The 25,494-nt window shown below is 36.2% G+C and overlaps 1 protein-coding gene across 4 annotated transcripts in view; it reads left to right on the top strand.

Annotated features, from left to right (window-relative positions):
• Nucleotides 1–25,038, top strand: part of LOC108710949 (cytoplasmic polyadenylation element-binding protein 4) — a 52,798-nt gene extending 27,760 nt beyond the window's left edge. For all 4 annotated transcript variants that reach the window (XM_018252176.2, XM_041586211.1, XM_041586210.1 and 1 more), the window contains 6 exons: nucleotides 4,325–4,498; nucleotides 13,428–13,517; nucleotides 14,715–14,833; nucleotides 15,895–16,009; nucleotides 18,452–18,633; nucleotides 20,596–25,038. In XM_018252176.2, coding sequence (XP_018107665.1) covers nucleotides 4,325–4,498; nucleotides 13,428–13,517; nucleotides 14,715–14,833; nucleotides 15,895–16,009; nucleotides 18,452–18,633; nucleotides 20,596–20,823 — 908 coding nt within the window. In that variant the 3' untranslated portion in view covers nucleotides 20,824–25,038. The remainder of the gene's footprint in view (nucleotides 1–4,324; nucleotides 4,499–13,427; nucleotides 13,518–14,714; nucleotides 14,834–15,894; nucleotides 16,010–18,451; nucleotides 18,634–20,595) is intronic.
• Nucleotides 25,039–25,494: the final 456 nt, after the last annotated feature.

Raw genomic sequence — 25,494 nt, 5'->3', positions numbered from 1 at the left:
TTATGTTACACATCCAGTAACTACAGCCTTTATATTTTACATGTTTGCCAAACTAACTATATTAGAAACAGTTTTTATTTTGCACAGCCTATCTATTTACCCAGTTTTTATTTTTACACTTAACGATTCCTTTAATGTACACGCCCAGAGATTCAGCAGCCCTATAACATTAATGACCCATGTTTTCAAAATTGTCCACTGTAGCTCCCCTCCCCCCATCTTCTTGTTTTATTAGTCCACCTTGAGTGTCTGTAACACTGCATGTACTCTGTGTACTCTGGGCTGTTGCTGAGAAGTTAAACTATGGGGTCATTTGAAATCCTCAAAACATTAACTGTTGATGGTTACGTCTGTCCTAGAAGTTTTGGTTTCGCTGAAGCCCATTGTATAAGGTGTAGCATTTCTAGCCTTATACTTTTGTTGGGATTTGCTTCTTCTTTAGTGCCTAGGACATACAGTTAGGTCCATAAATATTTGGACAGACCACTTTTGTTTCTAATTTTGGTTCTGTACATTACCACAATGTAGAAATGTATTTGTTGCATTCATTTTCATGATCATAGAATAAGTTAAGCCTTTTCCCCTTAAGATGCACAAATGACACAGGTTAATACATTCAGGGATATTTTTGCTAGGGCTGCTTATTTAATGACCACTGAAAGGACTGCTGTTCTGTGCCTGCAATTACTGACAGTTTAACTGTCAGTATTTATACATAGAGAAGACTGAGTGAATCCATTAATCTTTTTAAAGGGTCATAGCTTTATAGCAAAGGATTTTTATACCTTACTTAGAGGGTGTTTGTATTTATAATAATGAAATATAGCCCATAATTCATAGTGTAATTAAAGTTCATTTTGCTATGCTAATGTTACCCTTTATGGTAACCAGGGGAGGAAATACTGGGGGTGCGGCGGGTGCATCTGGGCCCGGGAAATACTAGTTCCATTATTGAATGTAATTTCTAGAATGTTCGTGAATGTCCTATTGTTAGCAAATTTTTAATTGGTATGCTTTTTAATTTGCCTTCCTCTTCTGCCTCCTTCCAGCTTTTCAAATTTGAGTCATTGACCCCTGCACCTAAAAGCAGCTAGACTGTTATTGTTTTAATTTTCTATTCAAGTTCTCTCCTATTTATCTTCCAGTTTCTTCTTCAAACCGCTGCCTGGTTGCTAGGGTTAATTAGAGGCTAGCAACTAAAAATCTGCTGACGTTTCAAACTGGTCAGCTACTGAACACAAAAAATCATTAAAAAAAAAAAAATGTTGCATTTTGCAAATTGTTTTTATTTAAAGGAAAACCACCCCTTTGTATGAAATTTGTTGCCTTGTGCTGGGACACCGTCTCGGCAGCATATGTGGGTTGCTGTGGAAATGATAAACATAATATCTGCTGTGATTTGAGCCATTTCTCCTGCCATATGGAGGGGATGCCAGTTTGTTGTGTCTCGTCTCCATGGCACTGGATATGTTGCCTCTGACCCTAAGTCTCTGACTCTATTTAATGGTGCCTAATGAAAGTTGGGTTTTTTTTCGTTATTCAAATTCATGCTTAAGTAAGGGTAAAATGAGGGTAACAATACACCACTGTTATGAATGACTGGTTGAATATTTTGCTGGGCTCTTTCTGTGAGGTGAATTCGGTTATATTATGTTTGTTCATGGAGTACCATTTATTAGTCTGTGTGTGAGTATATAAAGGATGGCACTCCCCAGGTCTTTAAAAAATCAGTTTAGTGTGTCAGAGCGGCAAATATTCAATTACTATCACATGGAACATAATATTTTTGATATAAGATTCCATGTATCTATAAAAATACTATTTCTAAAAAAAAAAATGTCATGATTTTTTTGTTTTTAAAGGGACCTGCAATAAATTACATTTGTTTGTGTAAGAATGTCAGAACACCTTTGCGTGATTGCTGACAGTATGCCACTGTATAAGTTATTAGATATCTTTTAATAAAGTTACAGGGATAGTATTGTCCTAATGGTTCCCTATTTAAATTCAGCTAAATCAGTGCTGGGCAGTTAATTCTCTTAAGTGCTCGAAATTCTGCAGTGATATCAGTGGATTTAGAATAACGGTAATCTGCAAGCTCTTTAATGAAAATAAAATCTTAGTCACATGTTCCTTTTATTCAAGAATGAGACTGTGTGCTAGCCCGGTGATGTACAGTTCAGGAATTGCCAACCATGGCATAGATTGAGAAGGGCTTCAAGACACATACCAACATTTGACTTTTTCTAAAGAGCCAGGTTCTGTCCGTGAAAAGGGATTGTTGAGGTGACCGTTGGAAAGGGACATTGTAAGTTGTTTGGCCTGCAAGCCCACACTTGTAACTAGGATGTAATCCTGAACCTGCCTGACCTATGGGTAAACCTTTAGGGTTAGGACAGACCAAGCAGTGGAGGCAAGTCCACAGTAAAAAGTATACCTCCTGTATTAGCCTCTTGAATTCTGGAAAAATATGGTGGCTGGACGAACGGGTTAATGTAGGTTTTTGTAAACCCGTCAAAGCAGAATGATTATACTGCTTTGTAGGGTTTACAAAACCCAACCTGGGTATTTATAAACCCATAATGAACCCACCCATCTTTGACTTCATCCAAGGGGTGAGGTGAAACAGACACAAGTATATAAACACTGTACTGTCCGAGGAGAAAGTGGGGCATAGTAAGGTGGTGTGTGGGGTGGGAAGAAGGAAGAATTTGGTCTGAACAAGAAGGATGTGCTTGCACTCTCATTCTGCAGGTTTTGGGCCAGCCCGCACATTACTGTTATTAAGAACACAGTGTAATTAGTAAAACTATGATGTGCAAGTTCTTAAAGGGATTCTGTCATGATTTTTATGATGTAGTTTTTATTTCTAAATTACACTGTTTACACTGCAAATAGTTGTAATAAATTGTAATATTGGTGTGTAGGCAGCCATCTCAGGTCATTATGCATAGCCGTGTGCTTTCAGAAAGAGCCGGCACTTTAGAATGGAACTGCTTTCTGGCAGGCTGTTGTTTCTCCTACTCAATGTAACTGAAGGAGTTGCAGTGGGACCTGGATTTTACTATTGAGTGCTGTTCTTAGATCTACCAGGCAGCTGTTATCTGGTTACCTTCCCATTGTTCTGTTGTTAGGCTGCTTGGGGGGGGGAGGGGGGTGATATCACTCCAACTTGCAGCAGTAAAGGGTGACTGAAGTTTATCAGAGCACAAGTCACATGACTGAGGGCAGCTGGGAAACTGACAATATGTCTAGCCCCATGTCAGATTTTAAAATTAAATATAAAACCATCTGTTTGCTCTTTTGAAAAACTGATTTTAGTGCAGAATTCTGCTGGAGCAGCATTATTAACTGATATGTAGTTTTTTCCCATGACAGTATCGCTTTCAGTGATTTTACTGAATAACCCAAAATACTTTCTCACATTTTTCCCAACACTTATGTGGACTTCGCCAAGTGCAAGTTAGATGTACACGCTTTTATTAATAGTGCACTTAGAGCCTTTACATCCTGAATTCATTCCATTTGTATTTCTTGATGTTGGATTAGGCACTGATGCTTTAGTGCTCTACTGCCCCCCCCCCCCATTCTGTTTCTTTTGTCTGTCACCTTCCAACAATTTTTTCAGTTCAGTTGGTTTCAGATAGATGGTTTCAGAAATATATTTCCAATTACCTATTTTCTATGTGTTGTGAAGTGTAAAGTTTAATTTTTCACCTTCTAATGCAGCTCTGGGAGGGGGGGTGCCGACGACCATGTAAACTATTCTAAATTGATATATTTAGTAAAGTTGATACATTTCTTATCTTTTGTCCCTGCAGAGCAGAATCCCTGGGTTTCATTACAGGCAGCTGTTAGAATTGATACAACAGTTGCTAATACTGCAGAGAAGCTGCTGAGAAATGTATCGACTAAATGTTGCAAAATTGTTATAGTTTAGAGTCTGCAACTGAATTACTGAGCTGCTAGACTCAAACACCAGACAGGGACATTAAACTTAAAACGGTAAAAAACAGAAAGTACAGTAATTGAAAAATGTCCTTAGTTCTGGGGAACAATCTGAAAACAATTGAACTGAAAAAATTGTTTGGAAGGCAAACAACCACTGTTACACAGTGGTTTAACATCCATAGGAAATATACATATAGTAAGGGTGATCTTTTAAAGGATAACCACTGGAAATTTTTTCGGTGAACCCCTGGGCACATTCCGCTACTTGTGAATAAATTAAAAGTATATATTAATTAGCAAGCAGATTTCCTGTCTAATGAATGTGATATGCTCATGGTTGCTTTTTTTTTACTGACCAGTCTATGTTTCCTAGGTCAGTCCTCTCTCTTTCCAATGGAAGATGGATTTCTGGATGATGGTCGAAGTGATCAACCTTTACACAGTGGCTTGGGATCGCCACACTGTTTCCCTCATCAAAATGGAGAACGTGTAGAGCGTTATTCTCGCAAAGTGTTTGTGGGAGGTCTGCCTCCAGATATAGATGAAGGTACACTATTATGTATCTATAAGCTTTGTTAGAAGGGGTCCGCCATCAACAGGAGGACATGATAATATTGTATGTACTCTGCTTGAAAACTTCTGATGTAAAGAATGAATGTGAATATATAAAGCAATGTTTACTGAATAAAATCAGGAAAATATCTTTATTCTGAGAAGCTTCTGTCCATCTAGATAAAAGCTGACATAGATGAGCTCTTTTGGCTACCTTAATACATAAAACAGTTTTTATAGAAGAAATATATAGATTTTGTTGAAACACAATTCTGTCAACGCCCTTAAAGAGTCAGAAAATCAATAGATACTAATGTTTAATTGCATAAGTATGTTGTAACGTACTTCCTCAATTGAAATCTGGTTTGAAATTAAATTCATGTTTGAGCCCATGCAATTTCCATTTCTATATAGTGCAAGGCATTTGCATCCTCTGAGCAGATCTGCTTGTTTTCAGAAAGAGATGTTACTAAGCAATTGGAGTATTTGAAGACAATATTATATAGACTGTTATAGGCCCCTTTATTCAAAAATAGTATAGACCCCTTTAATAAAGAAGAAGTACTGTCTAATGAAACGTCAAACCAGTGTTCGATCATGAACACGGATAATATACATAACTATATTTCTGGATAATGTTTAGGCAAGTACTATATAAAATATGCACATCCATAGGATACAGATAGTCTTTGATAACTTTATATTCCACTTGCTTGCTCATGTCCAAATATTTGCCCAGATGCTGGGATTTGCAATCATCATCAGTCATCCTCAAATTATAACTTTCTGCATAATTGCTGCAAAAAATCATGCATTTCTTAGCATGCTTACAAATACTTAGTACAGGTATGAGACCTGTTATCCAGAATATTCGGGACCTGGGGCTTTTTGTAATTTGGAACTTCATACATAGTTACATAGTTACATAGTTACATAGTTACATAGTTAAATTGGGTTGAAAATATAGGGTTCTCCCCCAGACATACATGGAAATTACTTTGTTTTAATAGCACAATGGAAAAGGTTGTAAGCCTTCCCCCCCCTTTTTTTTTTTTTTTTTTTTTCCCTTTTCCTCCTTTTCTATCCTTCTTTTCCTTCTTCCCTTAAATCACATTATATTAATGGGCACTACGATATAATTCACACACTGAACTTCATAGGAAAACAGGCTATATAAAAAAACCTGTGAGAATTCACATTATTAATTAATCACTTTTCCCTTTTTTCTTTTTACAAGGTTATTCCTTTATTGAATGTTAGTTTAAACACATTTTTTCTCCCTTCCTTCTTTATAAGATCAATCTTTTATTGAATGTTAGCTTATCACAACGCTCACCATATAACATTTAGAACCACAATTTATCACCTGATAATCCCTTATCCTTCATGGTTTGGGAGAACAGAAAGAAGACTCTCATTTGTAAAATCTCACTAAGATAATTTTAATACACTTTTACACAAAACCTTATTTATTTTCCCCCCTCCCCCCTTTTTTTTTTTCTTTTTTTTTTTTTTTTCTTTTTCTTTCTCTCCTTTCCTAATATAAAGGATATATACTCAAGCAGGATATAAGGGGTGGGTAAGCATTTATCTGGATAGAAACAATAGAATAGGCCATGCCAGAGATTTTCCCCTTTGTTGTTTTCCTTCCCCCCCTGTTCTGGGGGTTTTTTTTTTTTTTCTTTTTTTTTTTTTTTTTTTTTTTTCTCTCTCCCCTCTCCCTCCCCTTCTATGTTCCCTATCATAGGCATACATAAGTACTTAGTTTTTCTTTACCCCCTCTTGGAAAGAATAAGCCTTTTTATGCGTAATAAAGAAAATAAAAATTTCTCGTATATATTGGGAAGGGAGACATGTTTCTCCCTCAGATAGTTCAAAGGAAGTAGTAGTCAGAGAGGCCCCAGAGTAGGGAGCAGCAAAAAGAAGTGCTGCAAAGGAAACAGAAAATGGAATTTGTTGAAGGAAACCCTGGATTAGCCAGGGTCTCATGTATATGTATAAATGTCAATGTCTTTTGTATGTTCTTTTTTTCCATGTTATTGTTTTTTTCTCCTTTTCTATTTTTTTTCTTTTCTTTTTTTTCTTTTTTGGTTTTTTCTTATGATCTGATGCACTTTATATCAAACCTACAAGGTTTTTTCTCGACACGTAGCCACGCCTCAATTCAGAAGAAGGACAGAAGTATCATAATGAAAAGAAGTTCTGGGAAAGAAAAAAAAAAAAAAATGACAATAAAAATATGTTCGTATAACGTCAAAGGCCTAAACAATCCACAAAAGCGGTCCCAAATTTTACAGGAGATGCAAGCAAAACATATAGATATTGCTCTGATTCAAGAAACTCATTTCAAAACTTCGCATAGACCAATAATAAAAAGTAAATATTATACGACATGGGTATTAAGCGACAACCCATTAGGGAAATCGAAAGGAGTAGCGATAACTATACACAGGAAACTTGTACATAAAATTATAGACAAAAGGATTGACCCCCAAGGCAGATATATAATAATAAAGTTAAACATTCAAGGTAAACAATATACAGTGGTAAATCTCTATAGCCCGAATATAAAACAGATTCCATTTATAACAGCTGTTCTGAACAAGTTAACAGGATGGGCAGAAGGCCCAGTCATTGTAGGAGGAGACCTGAATATAACACTGGACCCCAAAATAGATACAACAACAGGTAAAACTTCAATATCTCTACAAGCACACAAGACATTAAAAAAGAAACTACACTTGGAAAAATTAGTGGATGTATGGAGGATACAACATCCTAGAGATAAAGATTTCACGTTTTTCTCACACATCCACAATACATATAGTAGAATTGATTATTTACTGATATCACATCACATGCTAGAACAAACAATAAGATCAGAGATCGGGAATATAACTATATCAGATCATGCTCCAATTTATATAACTCTGGAAGAAGATAAGATAAAGAAACAACAGGGTTCATGGAGATTAAATGAATCACTACTTAGGGACCCACTTTGCCTAGAAGACTTAGAAAAGACGATTCAAGACTTTCAATGTACTCACGAAAATGATCCGACATCAGAATTAACTAAATGGGAAACATTAAAGTGCGTACTCCGAGGGACTCTGATCAAACATGGGGCAAGAATTAAAAAGGAAAAAACTAACAAAATAGAGAAGATATTAAATGACATAAATGATGCGGAGCAACAACATAAAATTTCAAGAGATAAAGAAGAATATGGAAGATTAACAAGACTGAGACAACAACTAAAAGATGAACTGGAAAAAAAATATCAATATCAAATATTAATATGTAAGAAACAATTCTATGAGCACGGCAACAAAAGTGGGAAACTATTAGCCAGAGCATTAAAGGGTAAACAAGCATTAGCTTATATTCCCATGATAAAAAATAGGACAGGGGAATTAAGCCACACCACAACAGAAATAGGAAAGACGTTCCACAATTACTACACCTCGCTATATAATCTGGAAGTGAAAGAAGGGGAACACGAGACAGCAAAACTGAATGAATACGTGAAGGAGACGGGTCTACCACAACTGATGAGAGAAGAGATAACAAAATTAGAACAACCATTTACAAAAGAAGAATTAGATCAGACAATTAAACAATCACAGGTGGGTAAAAGTCCAGGCCCAGACGGCTTCACAATGGCGTTCTATAAGAGCCTATTAAATCTGAGATCAAACATGCTTCAAGCTTTCAACGAAATTGAGAAGAGATCCAGACCTTCAAAAGCACTACTTGAAGCGCATATAGCAGTTATCCCTAAACCTGGCAAAGATCCGACACAATGCGCAAGTTATAGACCCATATCGCTACTCAACGAAGATATAAAAATATACGCTAAAATGCTAGCCCAGAGACTCCAAGTTATACTTCCGAGGTTAATACACAAGGACCAAGTGGGGTTTATACATGGAAGAGAGGGGAGAGACAATGTATTAAAGACGTTTACATTAATAGAACAAATGCTATCTAGAAAAGAAGAGGCTTTGATAATATCTACAGACGCTGAAAAGGCCTTCGATAGAGTCTCATGGGCCTTCCTAGAATCTACCTTGAGGCAAATAGGCCTAGGAGAGACGGCCTTAGCAAGGATAATGTTTTTGTATACAAACCCAACAGCCAGAATAAAGATAAATGGAACACTAACTGACCCATTCCAAATAAGCAACGGGACTAGACAAGGATGTCCCCTCTCACCATTACTATACGTATTAACAATGGAACATCTTTCTAGAGCAATAAGGGAAAACCCCAATATAAAAGGATTTTCTCTGGCCAAAAGGCAATTCAAGACGGCATGTTATGCAGATGATCTATTACTGTATATAACCCAACCAAAATCCTCATTACCAGTAGTAATGGGAGAAATACAGCGATTCGGAGAACACAGTAATTTCAAAATAAATACGTCTAAATCAGAAGCAATGCCGTTAATAGTACAAGCATCCACTCTAAGAGAATTAAAAACCAATTTCCCATTTAAGTGGGTACAATCATATATCAAATATTTGGGAGTCAAAGTTCCAAAAGAGCTGGAAGAGGCGTATATCTTGAACTACAATACCCTTTTACATCAGATAAAAAAAGATCTAGAAGACTGGAGTAAAATTAAGTTCTCTTGGTTTGGAAAGATAGGAATAGTTAAGATGAACGTTCTCCCTAGATTTCTGTACTTGATGCAAACTCTACCATGTAGGATCCCGGGCTCATTTTTCAAGGAAACTCAGAGAATGTTCGCTAAATTTCTGGGAGGGACTAAGACAAATAGGCTCTCAACGAAAATATTAAATAGGCCTAAAGAAAAAGGAGGGCTAGGACTGCCAGACTTAAGAATTTATTCACAAGCAATAACAATGTCTAGGATTCTAGACTGGCAGCACCAAAAAGACACCAAGGATTGGGTTGAAATTGAACAATTAATTACTAAGACGACTATGGCAGGCCTCCCATGGATACCAAAAGCAAGTCGACAAAATATAGATAAACATCCAATAATAGCCCGAAATCTTCTAAAACAATGGGACCAAATGACAAGACAGTACAAGGACTTAATATATTACGACGGCTTATCGATACCAATCACTGGGAACCCCAGATTTCCACCAGGCAATGTTATAGGAGGATTCCTCTTACAAACAGAAGGGAGATGTACAAGAGCAGTAGAAATAATAGATGATAGAGGATTAAAACCCCTCAATGAACTTATAGCCCTGGAAGAACAAAAACCACAACACAGATACCAATATAGGCAACTGACACACTGGTATGAAAAAGAGTTGAAGAACAAGATCAATCTGCATAATACCACATCCTTTGAAAACTTGATACATAAGAAGATACCACCAGAACATAATATATCGAAAGGAGTTAAGATACTAAATGAGCTGAAATATAAAGACAGCCCTGGATTTACTATACAATGGGAGAAAGAACTAGGAAGAACTCTCACAGACAGTGAATGGCAGAAAACATTTGCCCTAGCTCATAAAATGAGCATAGCATCTAAGCTCCAGGAAACAAATTATAAAATTCTTTCAAGATGGTACATGTACCCAACAAAACTGAAAAAAATGTTTCCAACTACCTCAGACCTATGTTGGAGATGTAAAAAAGATAAAGGAACTATGCTACATATATGGTGGACATGCCCTAACATCAGAAACTACTGGGAACAAATTAAGACATATATATCACAAGTAATTAAGATAGACTTACCAGATACACCTGAGGTGTGGCTTTTGTCGATTCTACCAGGATCTATAAGAAAAATAAAGAAAAGCTTCATGAGACATGCAATACAAGCGGCCCGAGCAGTGATCCCCAGGAGATGGAAATCTGAACATCCCCCTCTGGTGAGGGATTGGGTATTGGAAGTGGAGGCTATGAGGAAAATTGAAGAAATAATTGCACATGCCAATAGGAGTCAAGAGAAATATATGGAAACATGGGCGCTATGGATGATAAATAAGGAGTCAAAAGAATATGAGAAAATACTATCGGGATACAACGGATAAAATGTAGTGGCTACGTGTCATAACATCACTTTTTTTTTTTTTTTTTTTTTTCTTCTTCCCTTTCCTTCTTCTCTTCTCTCTTTGTCTACGGGTTTCTGTTGACAAATCTTATGTATGTAATGCATATAAAAATACAGTAAAAGCCAAGACGAAAGATGGTTTATATATGTATGATTTGAACTAAAATGTAAAGACAATGATGAAAATCTGTGATATGGACAAATCTTTTACTTTATAAAAATAAAATAAAAAAAAAAAAAAAAAAAAAAAAAATTGGGTTGAAAAAAGACAAAGTCCATCAAGTTCAACCCCTCCAAATGAAAACCCAGCATCCATACACACACCCCTCCCTACTTTTATTAAATTCTATATACCCATTCCTATACTAACTATAGAGTTTAGTATCACAATAGCCTTTGATATTATTACCTCTACTAGAAAATCATATAAACAGAAATAAACCAGATAAGATGTTTTTGCTTCCAATAAGATTAATAATATCTTAGTTGTGATAAAGTACAAGGTACTGTTTTATTGTTACAGAAAAAAAGCAAATTTTTTTTTTAAATTTGAATTATTTTGATGAAATGGAGTCTATGGGAGACGGCCTTCCCGTAAATTTGAAGCTTTCTGGATAACGGGTTTCCAATAATGGATCCCATACCTATATAATCTATATAAAGCCAGCATAAATGTGATTATTGTCTTAATCTAGTATGACAGCTTTATGAGGCTGTCTACTGTGGGTAAGAAGGAGCATGTAGGTATGCAAAGTGATAAGCAGAAAAGGGACACACGTTTTCATCTCTATATTCTTCCTCACCAACATATAGCAATTATTTTTTTTAGTTAATTATTTTATGTTGCATTGCCCTTCCATCGAGGGTGCAGCAATAACCCCATTATACAGAGTGGCTGTTGATCAATAGGGATAGATGTTATCCAGCATGTTGTACACTTGATCATTGACGTCTCCTTAAAGGAGAAGGAAAGTCAAAAATAAAATAAAGCTTCAATTATTGGCCAAAAAATGTATATATACTTACCAGCAGACATTTCTTCATTCAGTTTTCCATTCATTCTTGCGCTGTAATACATTTTCAAATAAGTGGCAAGCTGCACAGAAACGGATTTCCATGCTGCAGTCTAAAAACCCTTCTAATCAGGGCACACGCATGCGCAATTCAGCTGAGAGGTGCCCTGCGCATGCACACTATCATCTCCTGTCTTCCCTGAGAAGAGATTAAGTTTGGGTCACGTGGTCTACCCATTCGTCATCCCTGACCTCTCTGCCCCGCCTGCATCTACTCCCCCACCAATCGTATTTTATGTTTCCCGTTGCCTAGTGGAAGCTTTGAAGCTCCTCCGCTCACTGGGGTTTTAATTTATAGTTTGCAGCGAGCGGAGGAGCAGAGGGCAATTTATTATAAACAGCATTGTGGACTGTCTGACAGGTCTGTAATATATGTATTATCTGTCACTGTGCAGAGAAGTGTGCGCTCTTGTTGGCTATGTCACAGGGTCAAGGAAGAGGCGCATGCAAACTAGAGACAAAGCGCAGGGAGGAAGTGACGCACGGTTTTGAAAATGGCAGCGCCAAATGTTCTACTATAGAAAAACTTCGGCATTGAAGTGCACAAAAACAGTAATGCTATCACAATTTTCAATGCAGCGTTTCCAGAGGGGGATTTATGGTGAAGAGAAAGAGGGAGGTTATCTTTTTTTACTTTCCTTCTCCTTTAAGGGGGAACTATCGCGACAATGAAAATTTAATATAAGCTTCATCATATGGAAATAAGACATTTTCTAAATACAATCAATTAAGAATTATCTGCAGTTTCTGAAATAATCAAGTTTGGAGAGCTGCTGAATAAAAGGCTAAATAATTCAAAAACCACAAATAACAAAAAATGAAACCCAGTTGCAAATGTTCTCACTCTCATCATACTAAAAGTGAATTTAAAGGTGAACAACCCCTTTAGTGTGTCTAGAGATTTCAAACTGAAACTGTGATAAGATGACTAATAAGGGGCTGATTTACTACAATAGAAGATAAATTGTACTGGTGTGGAGGCCCAGATCAACCAGTGAGATCTTTGTTTTGATTTTCTAGTTACCACACACAGGTGGATTGTGTACATTTTCCAACTGATCAGCCCATCGCTTTCTTTCTTATTATGTTTTATGCCGGCATATGATATAATAGTATGACCTTTTCATTTGAGATTTCTTGGTTCAAGCAGGGCCCAGTTTATTGCTGATAAATCCTTGCATGACTGGGTACATTGCTCCTCTTGAAAGATAGATTATCGATCATGAAAATTCTGCTTTGAGCAAGTTTCATTTTAGTTCAGACTAATTTTTAAACCCAGATGATAAATTGCACATGATAAATTATACGATAGAGGCAATGTATGGCTGTGTTAGAAAATAAAATTGTAGTGGGATTCAGTAAACACATCCAAGTATTACGTATTTTGTAATGTTATTATCTTGTATAATGTGTTATAGCTTTTTCCCAATTTAATGTACCCTTTTGTAGTAATTAGTGAGCTCTGTGGCTTTTTTTTCCAGGTTTTGAGATAGTGATACAGGTTCCTTAAAGTCATGGCTCATTTGATGTGGAGAATTTTCTGCACATAAGTTTGAAAAGAGTTGCAACTATCAAAATTAACATTTTTTTTTTCTGTTAATAATTAGTCAGGCTAATGGCAAAACCATTTAGGCATGGTTCTTTAGATTACAAAAAACTCGGGTCCCAGGTATTCAATTTAATACTTTCAAGCTGAAAAAGGTTAGACCTGTATTTATTTTGTCTATCTTGCCTTTCTTCACTGTGTTGTTCTTGTTGCATACAAAATCGTAACGTTTTATTTTTTCTTCCCAAAGATGAGATCACTGCTAGTTTTCGGCGATTTGGACCTCTTATTGTAGACTGGCCACATAAGGCAGAAAGCAAGTCTTACTTTCCTCCGAAAGGTACTTTCTCCGTTTCTTTGAAATTTGTTTTAAAAATCGAATCCAAACATTTGACTCTTCAGGGGTTGTATTTTAAGAGCGTCTGAAAGTAAATATTTTAAAATGCATTTTTGATAAGTTATCACACAAAATCATCTTTTTCCTCTGAAATGCTTCTGGATACAATGGATGATTAGAAGTAGAAGTTTGAAGCAAAACATGAATGTATTCAGGGATACTTAAGATGTCCAATTATTATTTAGTTAAGTTATTTATTTATTATCTGTTATTCATTGAATAACATTTGAAGACATGGTGGGCAGCAGATTACACGTTTAAATGGTTTATTGGGTGTACCCAGAGCAATAGGGTAAAACAATTTAGCTATTCCTGACAATTGTTATGTGGATGGCCTCAATAAGAGGCACATTTTTAATTGTTCACATAACCTGCTGATTCTCATGTTGTATGGACAGAAATCCAGTCTGACTCCGTTTGGCACTTGGTGGTGGGTTGTTATTGGTTGGCATTGGTTGCATTAAGAGTTAAAGGCAGTTAATTACCTTGTAATATGATGTAGACTGTGATTATGATGAGCAGGCACTCAAATAGTCTTCCACCAGGCAAAGTATGGAAAGTAAAAAGTGTTGATCACACGAAACGCTTAAGGCTGTATATAGATCAATTACTTTTTGTGTTTAGATCCCCTTTACGTTGGCTACTTGTCTCGTAAACTATAGCACTCAATAAGTAGGTGGCAATTACTGGTCAGCTGTTTAAAGAAAAGTGTTTGATTGGTTGCTATGGGTTACTAGATATGGGCAAACATAAGACTTTATTTTTACATACCCCCATTTGTGTTTAAGTAAATATCGCTGGCTGGTTCCTAGTTTCTTATCCCTACCCCCAGTTAGGTCCAGGAATAGCATCTTAGGAGTCTGTAAACCCTCTTCCCTGTATGTTTGTTGTTCAGCAAGAGATGATATTGGTGGCATTTCCAACCGTTGTAAATCGTGCCTTTAACAATGTAGCTACAGTAAGCAAAGTATTTTAGTTTGAAAATAGAATAAACCCATTTCAGAGACAAAAACCATAGCTTAATATGAAGGTGTTATGTCCATCAAAGTTAGGTGAAGAGGAAAGACTGGACTATGTAAACTGTACATAAGTGTGAGATTTTGTCCTAATGCCATTTCATTATTTTTGTATTTATTTTAGGTTATGCGTTCTTGCTGTTCCAAGATGAAAGCTCTGTACAGGCCCTGATTGATGCATGTATTGAAGAGGATGGCAAGCTTTACCTGTGTGTGTCAAGTCCCACAATCAAAGACAAGCCTGTAAGTTTAACCCTTGCCCTGTTTTGGTCTGTACCATACAAAGACATATTCGATTTAAAGTACTAATCTTCCCCCCATCATTATCATTACTGTATGTTTTGCTTTGTGATGCTGCTATTTACATTCCTCTACAACTTTGTCCTGCTTTATATGGATGACCGCTTATAACTGTAATTGTTGTTCATACAGTTTAAACTCGTAATGACAAATTTGCACCTGGGCAGTAACCCATAGCATCCACTGAATTTTTTTTTTGTTGATCCAGAAAAATGTGACTTGTTTGCTTAGTTGCCTACTCAACATTTGACAAGGTCTTCACCTGCAAAGTAAACACACTTGCAACCTGTTACTATTGGAATAGCATTGTGGGAAAGATAAAGTGCTCTGTGTTTTTTATTCCTATATCACACACACACACTTACCATAGCTGGGAAGGGTGGGAGCTACAACATGGAGCTGGTCACTGCTCCTGTATAACTATAACAAACAAGGGAAAGTTGTGCTCACCACAAATTTTTAAAACCATTAGGCGGGGGGTGCAATGAGGCTGTGACCACAAAATACATATAGACAAATACAAGAGTCCTCTGCACTCAACCCATTATCAATATATTTAAGACAGAGACATTTTGTGCATACTGCTACTGAAAAATGCCTTACCCTTTAAACAAAATAGGGATTGTTTGTCCATATATTGCAATATAAGCTGGCCAACTATGCTATTTGTATATATATATATATATATATATATATATATATATATATCTGGCATTGGTTCCTCTGGGACATTCTCTCTCAGGTAGTATAAACAATATGAAAAAAGCTCAAATGGGATAGACGATTTTAAGTATCAGAACAAAAAACCAGCACCAAGGGACTTAAAGTGAAAAAAACTTGTATTGTTACATAGTATGTAAAACAGACGTTTTGGTCCCCATTGGTACCTTTTTCAAGGTAATAATAGATACATATTTGTTTCATTAAATAACCTCCACCCACATCAAGTCCTGAACTATAGGGTTTCCTTTGCCACTTTATGGAGTTCCTGTGTTGTTCTACAGGTTCAAATCCGTCCCTGGAACCTCAGTGACAGTGACTTTGTGATGGACGGCTCACAGCCTCTTGACCCTCGGAAAACCATTTTTGTTGGAGGTGTTCCACGACCATTACGAGCTGGTATGTTTTTTTAATGCTGCGTGTTTAAAGGGATACTGTCATGGGAAAACCTGTTTTTTCAAAACGCATCTGTCAAAAGTGCTGCTCCAGCAGACTTCTGCATTGAAATCTATTTCTCAAAAGAGCAAACTGATTTTTTTATATTCAATTTTGAAATCTGACATGGTGCTAGACATATTGTCAGTTTTCCAGCTGCCCCGTCATGTGACTTGTGCCTGCACTTAAGGATGCAACTACTTTCTGGCAGGCTGTTACTTCTCCTCCTTAATGTAACTGAATCAGTCTCAGTGGGACTTGGCTTTTACTATTGAGTGTTGTTTTTAGATCTACCAGGGAGCTGTTATCTTGTGTCAGAGAGCTGCTATCTGGTTACCTTCCCATTGTTCTTTTGTTAGGCTGCTGGGGGGTGGAAGGGAGGGTGATGATATTACTCCAACTTGCAGTACAGCAGTAAAGAGTGACTAAAGTTTATCAGAGCACAAGTCACATGACTGGGGGCAGCTGGGAAACTGACAATATGTCTAGCCCCATGTCAGATATCAAAATTGAAAAATGGATTTCAGTACAGAATTCTGCTGGAACAGCACTATTAACTGATGCGTTTTGAAAAGAACATGTTTTCCCATGACAGTATCCCTTTAAATCAGAGTTTTCTTAACTCAATGCAAAACATAATCCATTCCTTCCTCATAATACTTAGGAGAGTTTGTCTTGACAGGAATATGCATCTTACAGTGCTCCAGCTATTGCTGAAAGACTTGTTTGCTGTTCTCTGTTAATGGGGAGGGTTACTAGTATTTGTTAACTATGCTGGTAGTAAAAGCAGTGCAATATAGGACAGAGAATTTCTGATAATGGAGAGTAGTAATACAGTGCAGCCATTCGTTTATAAATCCTTTTGAGACTTTCAAACTAATGACATTCACCCAAGATCTCTGAACTTATCTCAATGTACTCAAAAATCGATTTGTTCTGTTTTTCTACTGATCATCTACTCTGCACCTTATTCTTAACCTTCTGACATACTGTACATTCCCTCCCACGTCCCATACAAATCACAATCTCTCTGCCTAAAACACATTTCTTTAGATAAGCTCACCCTCATTGCTAAATGCAATTCTCGACGCAACATCTCTCGTTTTGCTCATTCCTGCCCATTCCCACACTCTATTTCTCATACCCTCTTCTGTTGGAATGTGAATATTACTGAGCAGGTCTCTCTTAAATTTTTTTGTTGGTAGTATTTTTATATGTAATCTGTATGTATACAGAATCTTTATAGATCCTTTTATTGTACAGTACAGAATATGTTGATGCTTCCTAATTGCCTGTTATAAATAATAATGTGGCACATGGGGCATTTTACAAGCTGCTACAAGCCCCCTTTACTCACTGCGGGTCATCTTTGTGCGAAGATGTTGCTGGTGTAATTTTAGGCAGTACCCCAAAGTCATCCTACTCATTATTGATCAAAATACCAGTATGACGTAACCCTAAGGAGCTTTTTGAATGTTGATACATTGTCTAGTTAAATAGATTCTACTGTTTAGGGAAATCGTTGAAAGATCGTATTATAGATCACCACACAAAGGCCTTAACATAGGAAATAAAATACCTCATTAAATATGAAAAGCAAACCACATGATTAATTCAGGTAGGCAGTTGATATGTCGAATTTTATAAAACAAAGAGGCTTTCTGCGAAAACACTGTGACAGCTTTTGTTGTATTTGATGAGGTATTATGCCAGGTCTTTCAAATTATCCTTCATTACATGGTAATCTTTGTGATTTTTATATATTGATTTTTTGTTTTGTTTTCTTGAAAATATCTAAAATGGTAGCGTACATTTTCATCCTGTCCACCCACATATTGTTTTTTGCATTATGAATGAAAATGTAATTTAATGTGACGTAAAAAAAAAAAAAAAAAAAAAACTACTCTTCAAAATACATTACCTATAGGTCATGTTGATAGTGGGTCATATAGGTTGCAATTAAATTTAAATGTAAATTTAAAATCATTGAACATGTTTAATGTGTATTTGATAGTTGCTTAGAATGATATTTTCGGCAAAAAATAAAAAGCATTTGTGTGGACATTCCATTTAAAAGTTAATAAGGTTTATTTGACAAAAACAAGCAACTAATAATAAGAGTTTTATTGGATCGCTGTTCCAGCAGCAAAACAAGACAGTAAAGGGGTTTAGTGCAGAAATGTAGTTCCCATATGCCAGTACTGGATAATATTATGTGATTTGCAAATTTTTAATTAAGCCTAAGTTGTACTAGAAGGAGAATTTTGGAAAGGAGAATTTTATCTACACTCATTGAACCCCTAAAGGTAACTGATCCCTGCTTGGCTGTACCAGTATGTTTATGCCTTTCAGTTTAACATTAATTTATATCTGTACTTTAATCAAAATATTTGATGATTCTTTCAGTGGAATTGGCCATGATAATGGACCGGTTGTATGGAGGAGTATGTTACGCTGGCATAGACACTGACCCTGAGTTAAAGTACCCCAAAGGAGCTGGGCGTGTTGCGTTTTCAAATCAGCAGAGTTACATAGCTGCTATCAGTGCCCGATTTGTTCAGCTGCAGCACGGAGAAATAGATAAACGGGTAAGTTTTCAATCTTATTATTTGTTGCAGTTTTCTTGCCAAAAAAAAAAAACCCTCCTTATCTTTTACATACTAACATTCACAGATTTATAATCAAAATGCATGATGGAGCTTACCTTCATATAAGTATGGCACACCATATTCCTATTTTAAAAAGAAAAAAATTATTTGTACTCTAGATTGCTGCATTGAGAGATCTGAGCAGCTGCCGTTGGGGACACAATTCATCCCGTACAAAATGTGCTTTACAGCAGTAAGCTTAACGCATCCACTGCCTCTATTTCTCTTGCACGGCTATAATGAAGTAGCTCTACAATTAAAGAAACCAATAAAATATAAAGATAAAATCTCCTACATTAGGAGTTTTCTGTATTCACAAGACACTAACTAAAGCTGTTTTCCCTTTTTTGTGACACTGTATTAGCTGCTAGTTGTTTGTGGAGATAACTTCATTGCTGCCCATCCATTAGTTGTGCAATAGATTTCCCAGTGTAGTTGAGTGCTGACATGATTGTTCATATGTTCTTTATTCGTTTATGATTTCCAGCTACTGGGGATGCAAGTTATAGTAAAGCAGGTAGTTTGTAAAGGATTCTGGACGTTCAGTCCTGTTTTTTTCTGTTCTCCATCCAGTATAAATCTTAAAAATTCAAACACTGTGAAACAGCGCTTCACGAGGAAGCTCATGAGAAGACAACAAGAAAAAAGCAAATGTAGGGGGTTATTTACTAAACTCTGAATGCAAATATCCCGAAAAATGTGTTGAATTTGAAGATTTTTTCTGAATTTATTAAACCCAGAGGATGGAAAAGTCAGAATTAGAAAATCCGGCATCTCAGACCTGTCGAGGATAAGTCAATGGGAAAAGTCCCAATGATTTTTCTGATGTACGATGGGTTTCGTGCAATACCCTGAAGTGTTTGGAGTTTGGGCAAAAAAGCATGAGAAATCTGAGTTTTTGTCCGAAAAATCCAAAAAAAACCATCGGATTAAAAATCGGATTATGTCCTGCAAAGCAAATTTTTGGGAAAATTTAATAAATAAGCATAAAAAACTCGAGCGGATTTGTCTGGAGTTTGTAGCAGAAAATGTTGAGATAAAATCGAACTTTGATAAATAACCCCCATAGTGTAGTAGGTTTTTTAACTCCTCACCACCTCTCTGTGTAAGCACTCTTTACTATCCACTCTCACGTGGGTTTTCACGTGAGAGTGGATAGTAAAGAGTGCTTGAGGTGAGGAGTTAAAAAACCTACCTGTTGTTTTCTCCTGAGCTTCCTCGTGAATCTTTTTTTTTTTTTCTCAAGCCACATAATCCCATTTAGACCTATTTCTCATAGGAGTACAGATATTGGACATATTATCCACAATCCTCTGGACCCAGGGCTTTCCGGATAACGCGTCCTACCTTAAGTCTACTAGAAAATTAAGTAAACATTAAATAAACCCAATAGGCTGGTTATGCTTCCAATAAGGAATAATTATATCTTAGTTTGGGTCAAGTACAAGCTACCGATTTATTTTTACAGAGAAAAAGGAATATTTTCTTAAACTTTAGATTATTTGATTATAATGGAGTCTATGGAAGAAGGCCTTTCCGTAATTTGGAGCTTTCTGGATGTCTGGTTTTCCAGATAATGGATCCCATACCTGGTAGATTTTGGTTACTTTAAACTATTCCTATGACAGCTCATATAGTTTCAACCACAAAAAGTACAACGTTTTATCATCTATATAATCATTTTAAAGGAGACGGAAAGTTAAAATCACCATATACTTCTATTTCTTTCACCACCAAATCAGAAATATATCAGTTGCAAATATATGACGTGTGTTGGCGTAGAGGACACTAAAGTTTCATTAGATTTCTATGTTGCTGAAGACTTCTCTTATAAGTGAGTTAGCAATGTGTGTTCCTGTGTAACTGATGTTTGGCACACTCTCCATTATTGTATATTGCCAGGTGGAAGTGAAGCCATATGTCTTGGATGATCAGCTGTGTGATGAGTGTCAAGGGGCTCGCTGCAGTGGCAAATTTGCTCCGTTCTTCTGTGCTAACGTTACCTGTCTGCAGTATTACTGTGAATATTGCTGGGCTGCTATCCATTCACGTGCTGGACGAGAGTTCCACAAGCCACTGGTGAAGGAGGGAGGAGATCGCCCGAGGCATATTTCATTCCGCTGGAACTGAGCAACCCATGGCTTAGCTCACTTTGCAAGCATCCAAATAAGTGCACTCTTCTGTTCTCTTAATCTCCCTCCCTCCTACCATCTTTAGGAACGCATGTCCTCTTGTTGTAGTCTGTATTTTAACAATAGTATAATGAAAGAATGACCTACACCATAGGTATTTTGTAGAGTCTTGTGTCATTGAGAACTGTATTGGAACGCCTCTTGTCCATAACAATATCACTCTGATGCATGCACGTTTCATGCTGACCTTTTCAAATAGCAAGGGAGCAGGGGGACTGCAACAATTATTATTAATATATTATTTTTTTTATATATTATTTTAACGGAGAGGAAAGTTTAAAGCAAGAAAACTATTGAGCGAGAAAAAGAGTATTTTTTTTTTTTTTTTAAATTAAATTATTGTTAAATAAAAAGTAACGTAAGAATACTGTTAATGTAACCATGCAACCACAATAACACTATGGATTTGTTGAACCATTTTTTAAATAACTAAATATATATATATATATATATATATATATATATATATATATATATATATATATATATATATATATATATATATATATATAATTATAGGGGATTTTTTTTAGCATCTATTTATTATTTGTATTTTTCCAGACTTTATTGGAAAAAAAAAAGTCATCAGTTGCCTATTAAAAGCATTGAGCAGTAAACAGCATGGGCAAACATGAAACGATATTTACTTTTCCAGTCATTTGAGAAGTGAAGGTTTAGAAATGGCAGATGCCTCCACATTTTTTTTTCTTAGTTCTTTTATGTCAACCTCTTGGAAACTGGTTAATTCTCCTTATAGCTCCAAAGTCTTTTAACGATGAAACAGTGAGCTGTTTGCATTAAGCTTTTTAAGAATGTAAATGTTAAGTGAAGTTACTACTGAGGGGAGTGCACTTATTTATTTTTTCAGTGAAATAGAAAAACAACTTTTTTTTAACAATAAAAAAAACACAAGTTCAACCATAGCCCCTTATTTTCCTCCAAAGTCCTACCAAAGCTCAGTAAAAGTACGATAAATATCCGAAGGCAGGAATTTCCTCTCCGAAAGAACAAATGTATAGATTTTTATTTTTTTGAAGCTTAATATATATATAAATATCTCTATAGTTCTGATTTACCTAAGCCTACATAAGGTGCCGGCTTTTGTTCTCCATTTTGACACACGAAACTTGAACGATACCTCCAGGATGGTATTTGGTATTTTCCTTTAGCAGTCTTAAATCTGGACTAGAACAGGGAAAGCCTTCTCTCATGCATAAGCCTTTGACACCTTCCCTGCAAAGTTACTGTGAATGGCAGTGATCTTTGTTTAGATCCCTACAGCAGTCAGGGATTTATTGCATCCGTTGGCTGGTTAGGGGCTAGTTATAGCTCCCCGCAGCATAAAGTCACTTTATACTTCTGCATCGTCTGTCCACCAAGGCAAGTTTGCAGTTCAAAAATTGACGTTTTCATCTTGGTGCAATGAGAAAGCAGTGGAAAATGGTGCTGTACTGTGGAACTGCAAACGGGCCATAATTGCTTTGCACATAGTTAAAAAAAAAAAAGTGGCTCTCAATGCAGAATTTCTCGTAGCGGGCGCTTTATTTTTTCATAATCCCTCTCCTGTTCTTAAATATCCGCTTTTTGTCTTTCCATTATTTAGGCAGATGGTTGTCATGTCCATGTACCATTAACGTGGATTCGAAGGCTGGGCAGTTAAACGAGAGTGTTGGGGTAATGGCACACAATGTTTTGTTTCGCTGCGAATGCTCAAAACGCCTGAAACCTCCCCATGTGCCATTGCTTAGGGGTGCAATATTAATTTTAAGCTGCTTTTACCAGTAACGAATCTCTCGATGCCTTAACCCGCTTAGTGCCAGAGATTTAACAATCACATTGCAGTATCCTTCTAAACAGAGTCTCTTGAATACTTTATTTGGCACCAAATTCTGCCCTGTGCACAAAAATAGTTTGGTGCACATGCATTATTAGAATAATTGCATGCAATTATTGTCAGTTAAAATGGAATACATTTCTATACATGTACCACATTGGCTTATGGGCGGCAACACATATGCAGGTTTTTATGTGTGTTTATAAACATGCACACATGGTTTTGGAGTCATTTTACAGATGGCCATGCTGCTATACAGGGCTCCGTAAAGCTTTATAAAATGGTAGATGAGGAGGATGTTCCCTGGGTGTTATAGCAGCAATGCATTATAATAAAAGCTGACCAATACTGTACATTGAAAAAGGACATTGATCTATTCATTTTTTCAAGGGTTCGCCTTACGGATTTTAAAAATGTACTAGGTAAGGAGCTTCTTTTAGGTGTGATGTCAAGGCCGGTTCACAGAAATGAGCGGGAAAAAGATCTTGTTATTGGTTTTAAAGGAAAACTATACCCCCCAAACAATGTAGGTCTCTATAAAAAGATATTGCATGAAAGCGTTCATATGTAAAACCCTGCATCATGTTAATAAACCATTCTCATTATAATATACTTTTTAAGTAGTATGTGCCATTGGGTAATCTTAAATAGAAGACTTTCATTTTAAAAAATAAGGGATTGTACGATTTAATGTGCACACATACACGCCAAATAAACCATACATGTTGGGTCACATGAGCCAATTAACAGACAGAATTCTGTCTTTTGCTCCCACACTTCTTCCTGTTACTGTTAGAGTTGTAGTATTTCTGGTCAGGTGATCTCTGAGGCAGCACAGGGACCATCACAAAATGGTAGTTTAAGACGAAATGTAAAAGGGCAGTTTTTACGTAAAAATATATTAGTTTGGGAAGATTTTTTTCATATGCCACTTAATATGATATGAACTATCTGTTGCTTAAGTATTCATTTTGGGGGTATAGTTTTCCTTTAAGCAGTGAGCCTGTGTATATTATTAAAATGCACCCAAAAATGAGGGGCATTGCTTTTAAGCATGCAATTTCAACAACATAGGTTGGGCATACTAAAGACTCCCTATGTAGTGTTATGCAAGTCTTTAAGGTGGAACCCTTTTGTGATAACCAACGTGATGTGGGCATATGGCACACCCAGCCCTGATTAACTAGAGTCTATACCAGATCTAGAAATGTATGGGAAACAAACTAGTTAAATGCAGATGTGGCGGTGACAGGTAGACCACTGCTCAGAAACATCGAAGTGGTGGGCCGCCATCTTTGTCTTGGCACATTTCCTGTACAGCATTATAGAAAGCAGTAACAAGCACAGTGGATACCAAACTACCATGGGTGCCACTTAACCCTTCAAAATCAACATTGGAATGGGGTTATGTTAAAATAAAGTACAAAATGGAGACATTTGCTGGAGGATACTGAAGTCTAGGCAAGGGAGCTGCTTTTAAAACCCGTCCCTCGATTATTTAAAAAAGCAAAAAAAAAAAAAACTTATATGGTGGGTGCTCTTGAATTCATCTGGTCAGGAATTCTCCCAGATCCTGGGAGATTGTTTAAAAGCTTTTTATGCTTTGGATATGTGTATATAAATGGCATGGGGGTGTGCTAGAGTGCCATTCCTACCAGTAAACAGTGGCAATGATTTAACCTTTTCACTGCCAAAAGACGGCACCACGTTACATGCAGTACATCATAGAGTGTTCTGCATATAAAAGAATGGACCACATTGTGGCTAGAGGTGGCTGTTGCCTTCTCCCCCAGCATGGAAAAGGTTAACCCTCCAGAATAAACCAACAAATAAAACACTGTTTGGAAGCTAAGCTTTGAAGTATATTTTCCTTTAATTTCCCCTTTGTACATGACCTGCTGAATTTTCGGTACAGTGTTTTTGTAGCTAACTTATTTTTGTCATGCACATATTGTACACTTGTTATGCACTAATTTTATATATATATATATATATATATATATATATATATATATATATATATATATATATATATATATATATTCTCTTATGTTTCCAGCAGTGAGCATGTAGGCCCACTTTTCACTGGCGGGATATCTCTTTATGCAATACCTCAATTTTTCATATTGCAAAGAGTAGCTTTTTGTACTTTTATTACCGAGAGATCTTCATAGAATTCATTTTTTAAGATAAATAATTTTAATAAATTTTTATTTTCTTATATTCTGCTTTTTATACATTTCAGTGCTCTGCATACATATGGTATGATGGATGTGGCGCACTGGTAATGCTACTTTAGAATCTGCAGAGATACAATAACGCGCGGCTTCCAACATCCCAGACTGCACCAAATTTTGGTGCCAATTCTCATTCAGTGACTTAGACTAATTTACTCTGAAGAGTTGAAAACACAGCATGACAATTTAATCTCATCCTTTCGTCCCTTGGGGGGGAAAAAAAAGACACACAAAAAAGTAGCATAGAAATGAAATAGTAACAACCAAACATATATTCAACTTCATATGTTTCTTTTTTTAAAGAATTTAAATATATATATATATATAAATAAATAAATAAATATATACACACACACAAAATCGCAGACTTTTCCGGTGAATGTTTAGCCATTTTCAATATTAACAGAACATTAATGTTAGGTGTTTTTAAAGCAGATATAAAACTGCAGTTTTGAAAAAAAGAAAAAAAAAAACTTACTTGATTTGGGGGTAAAAAACAAAAAAAACAAAAAAAAAAAAGAATCCAGTAAAAAGCCAG

This window comes from Xenopus laevis, chromosome 3L (assembly GCF_017654675.1).
Source record: "Xenopus laevis strain J_2021 chromosome 3L, Xenopus_laevis_v10.1, whole genome shotgun sequence".
In the NCBI taxonomy this organism is placed as follows: Eukaryota; Metazoa; Chordata; class Amphibia; order Anura; family Pipidae; genus Xenopus; species Xenopus laevis.
This window is presented reverse-complemented; position numbering and strand designations above follow the sequence as displayed.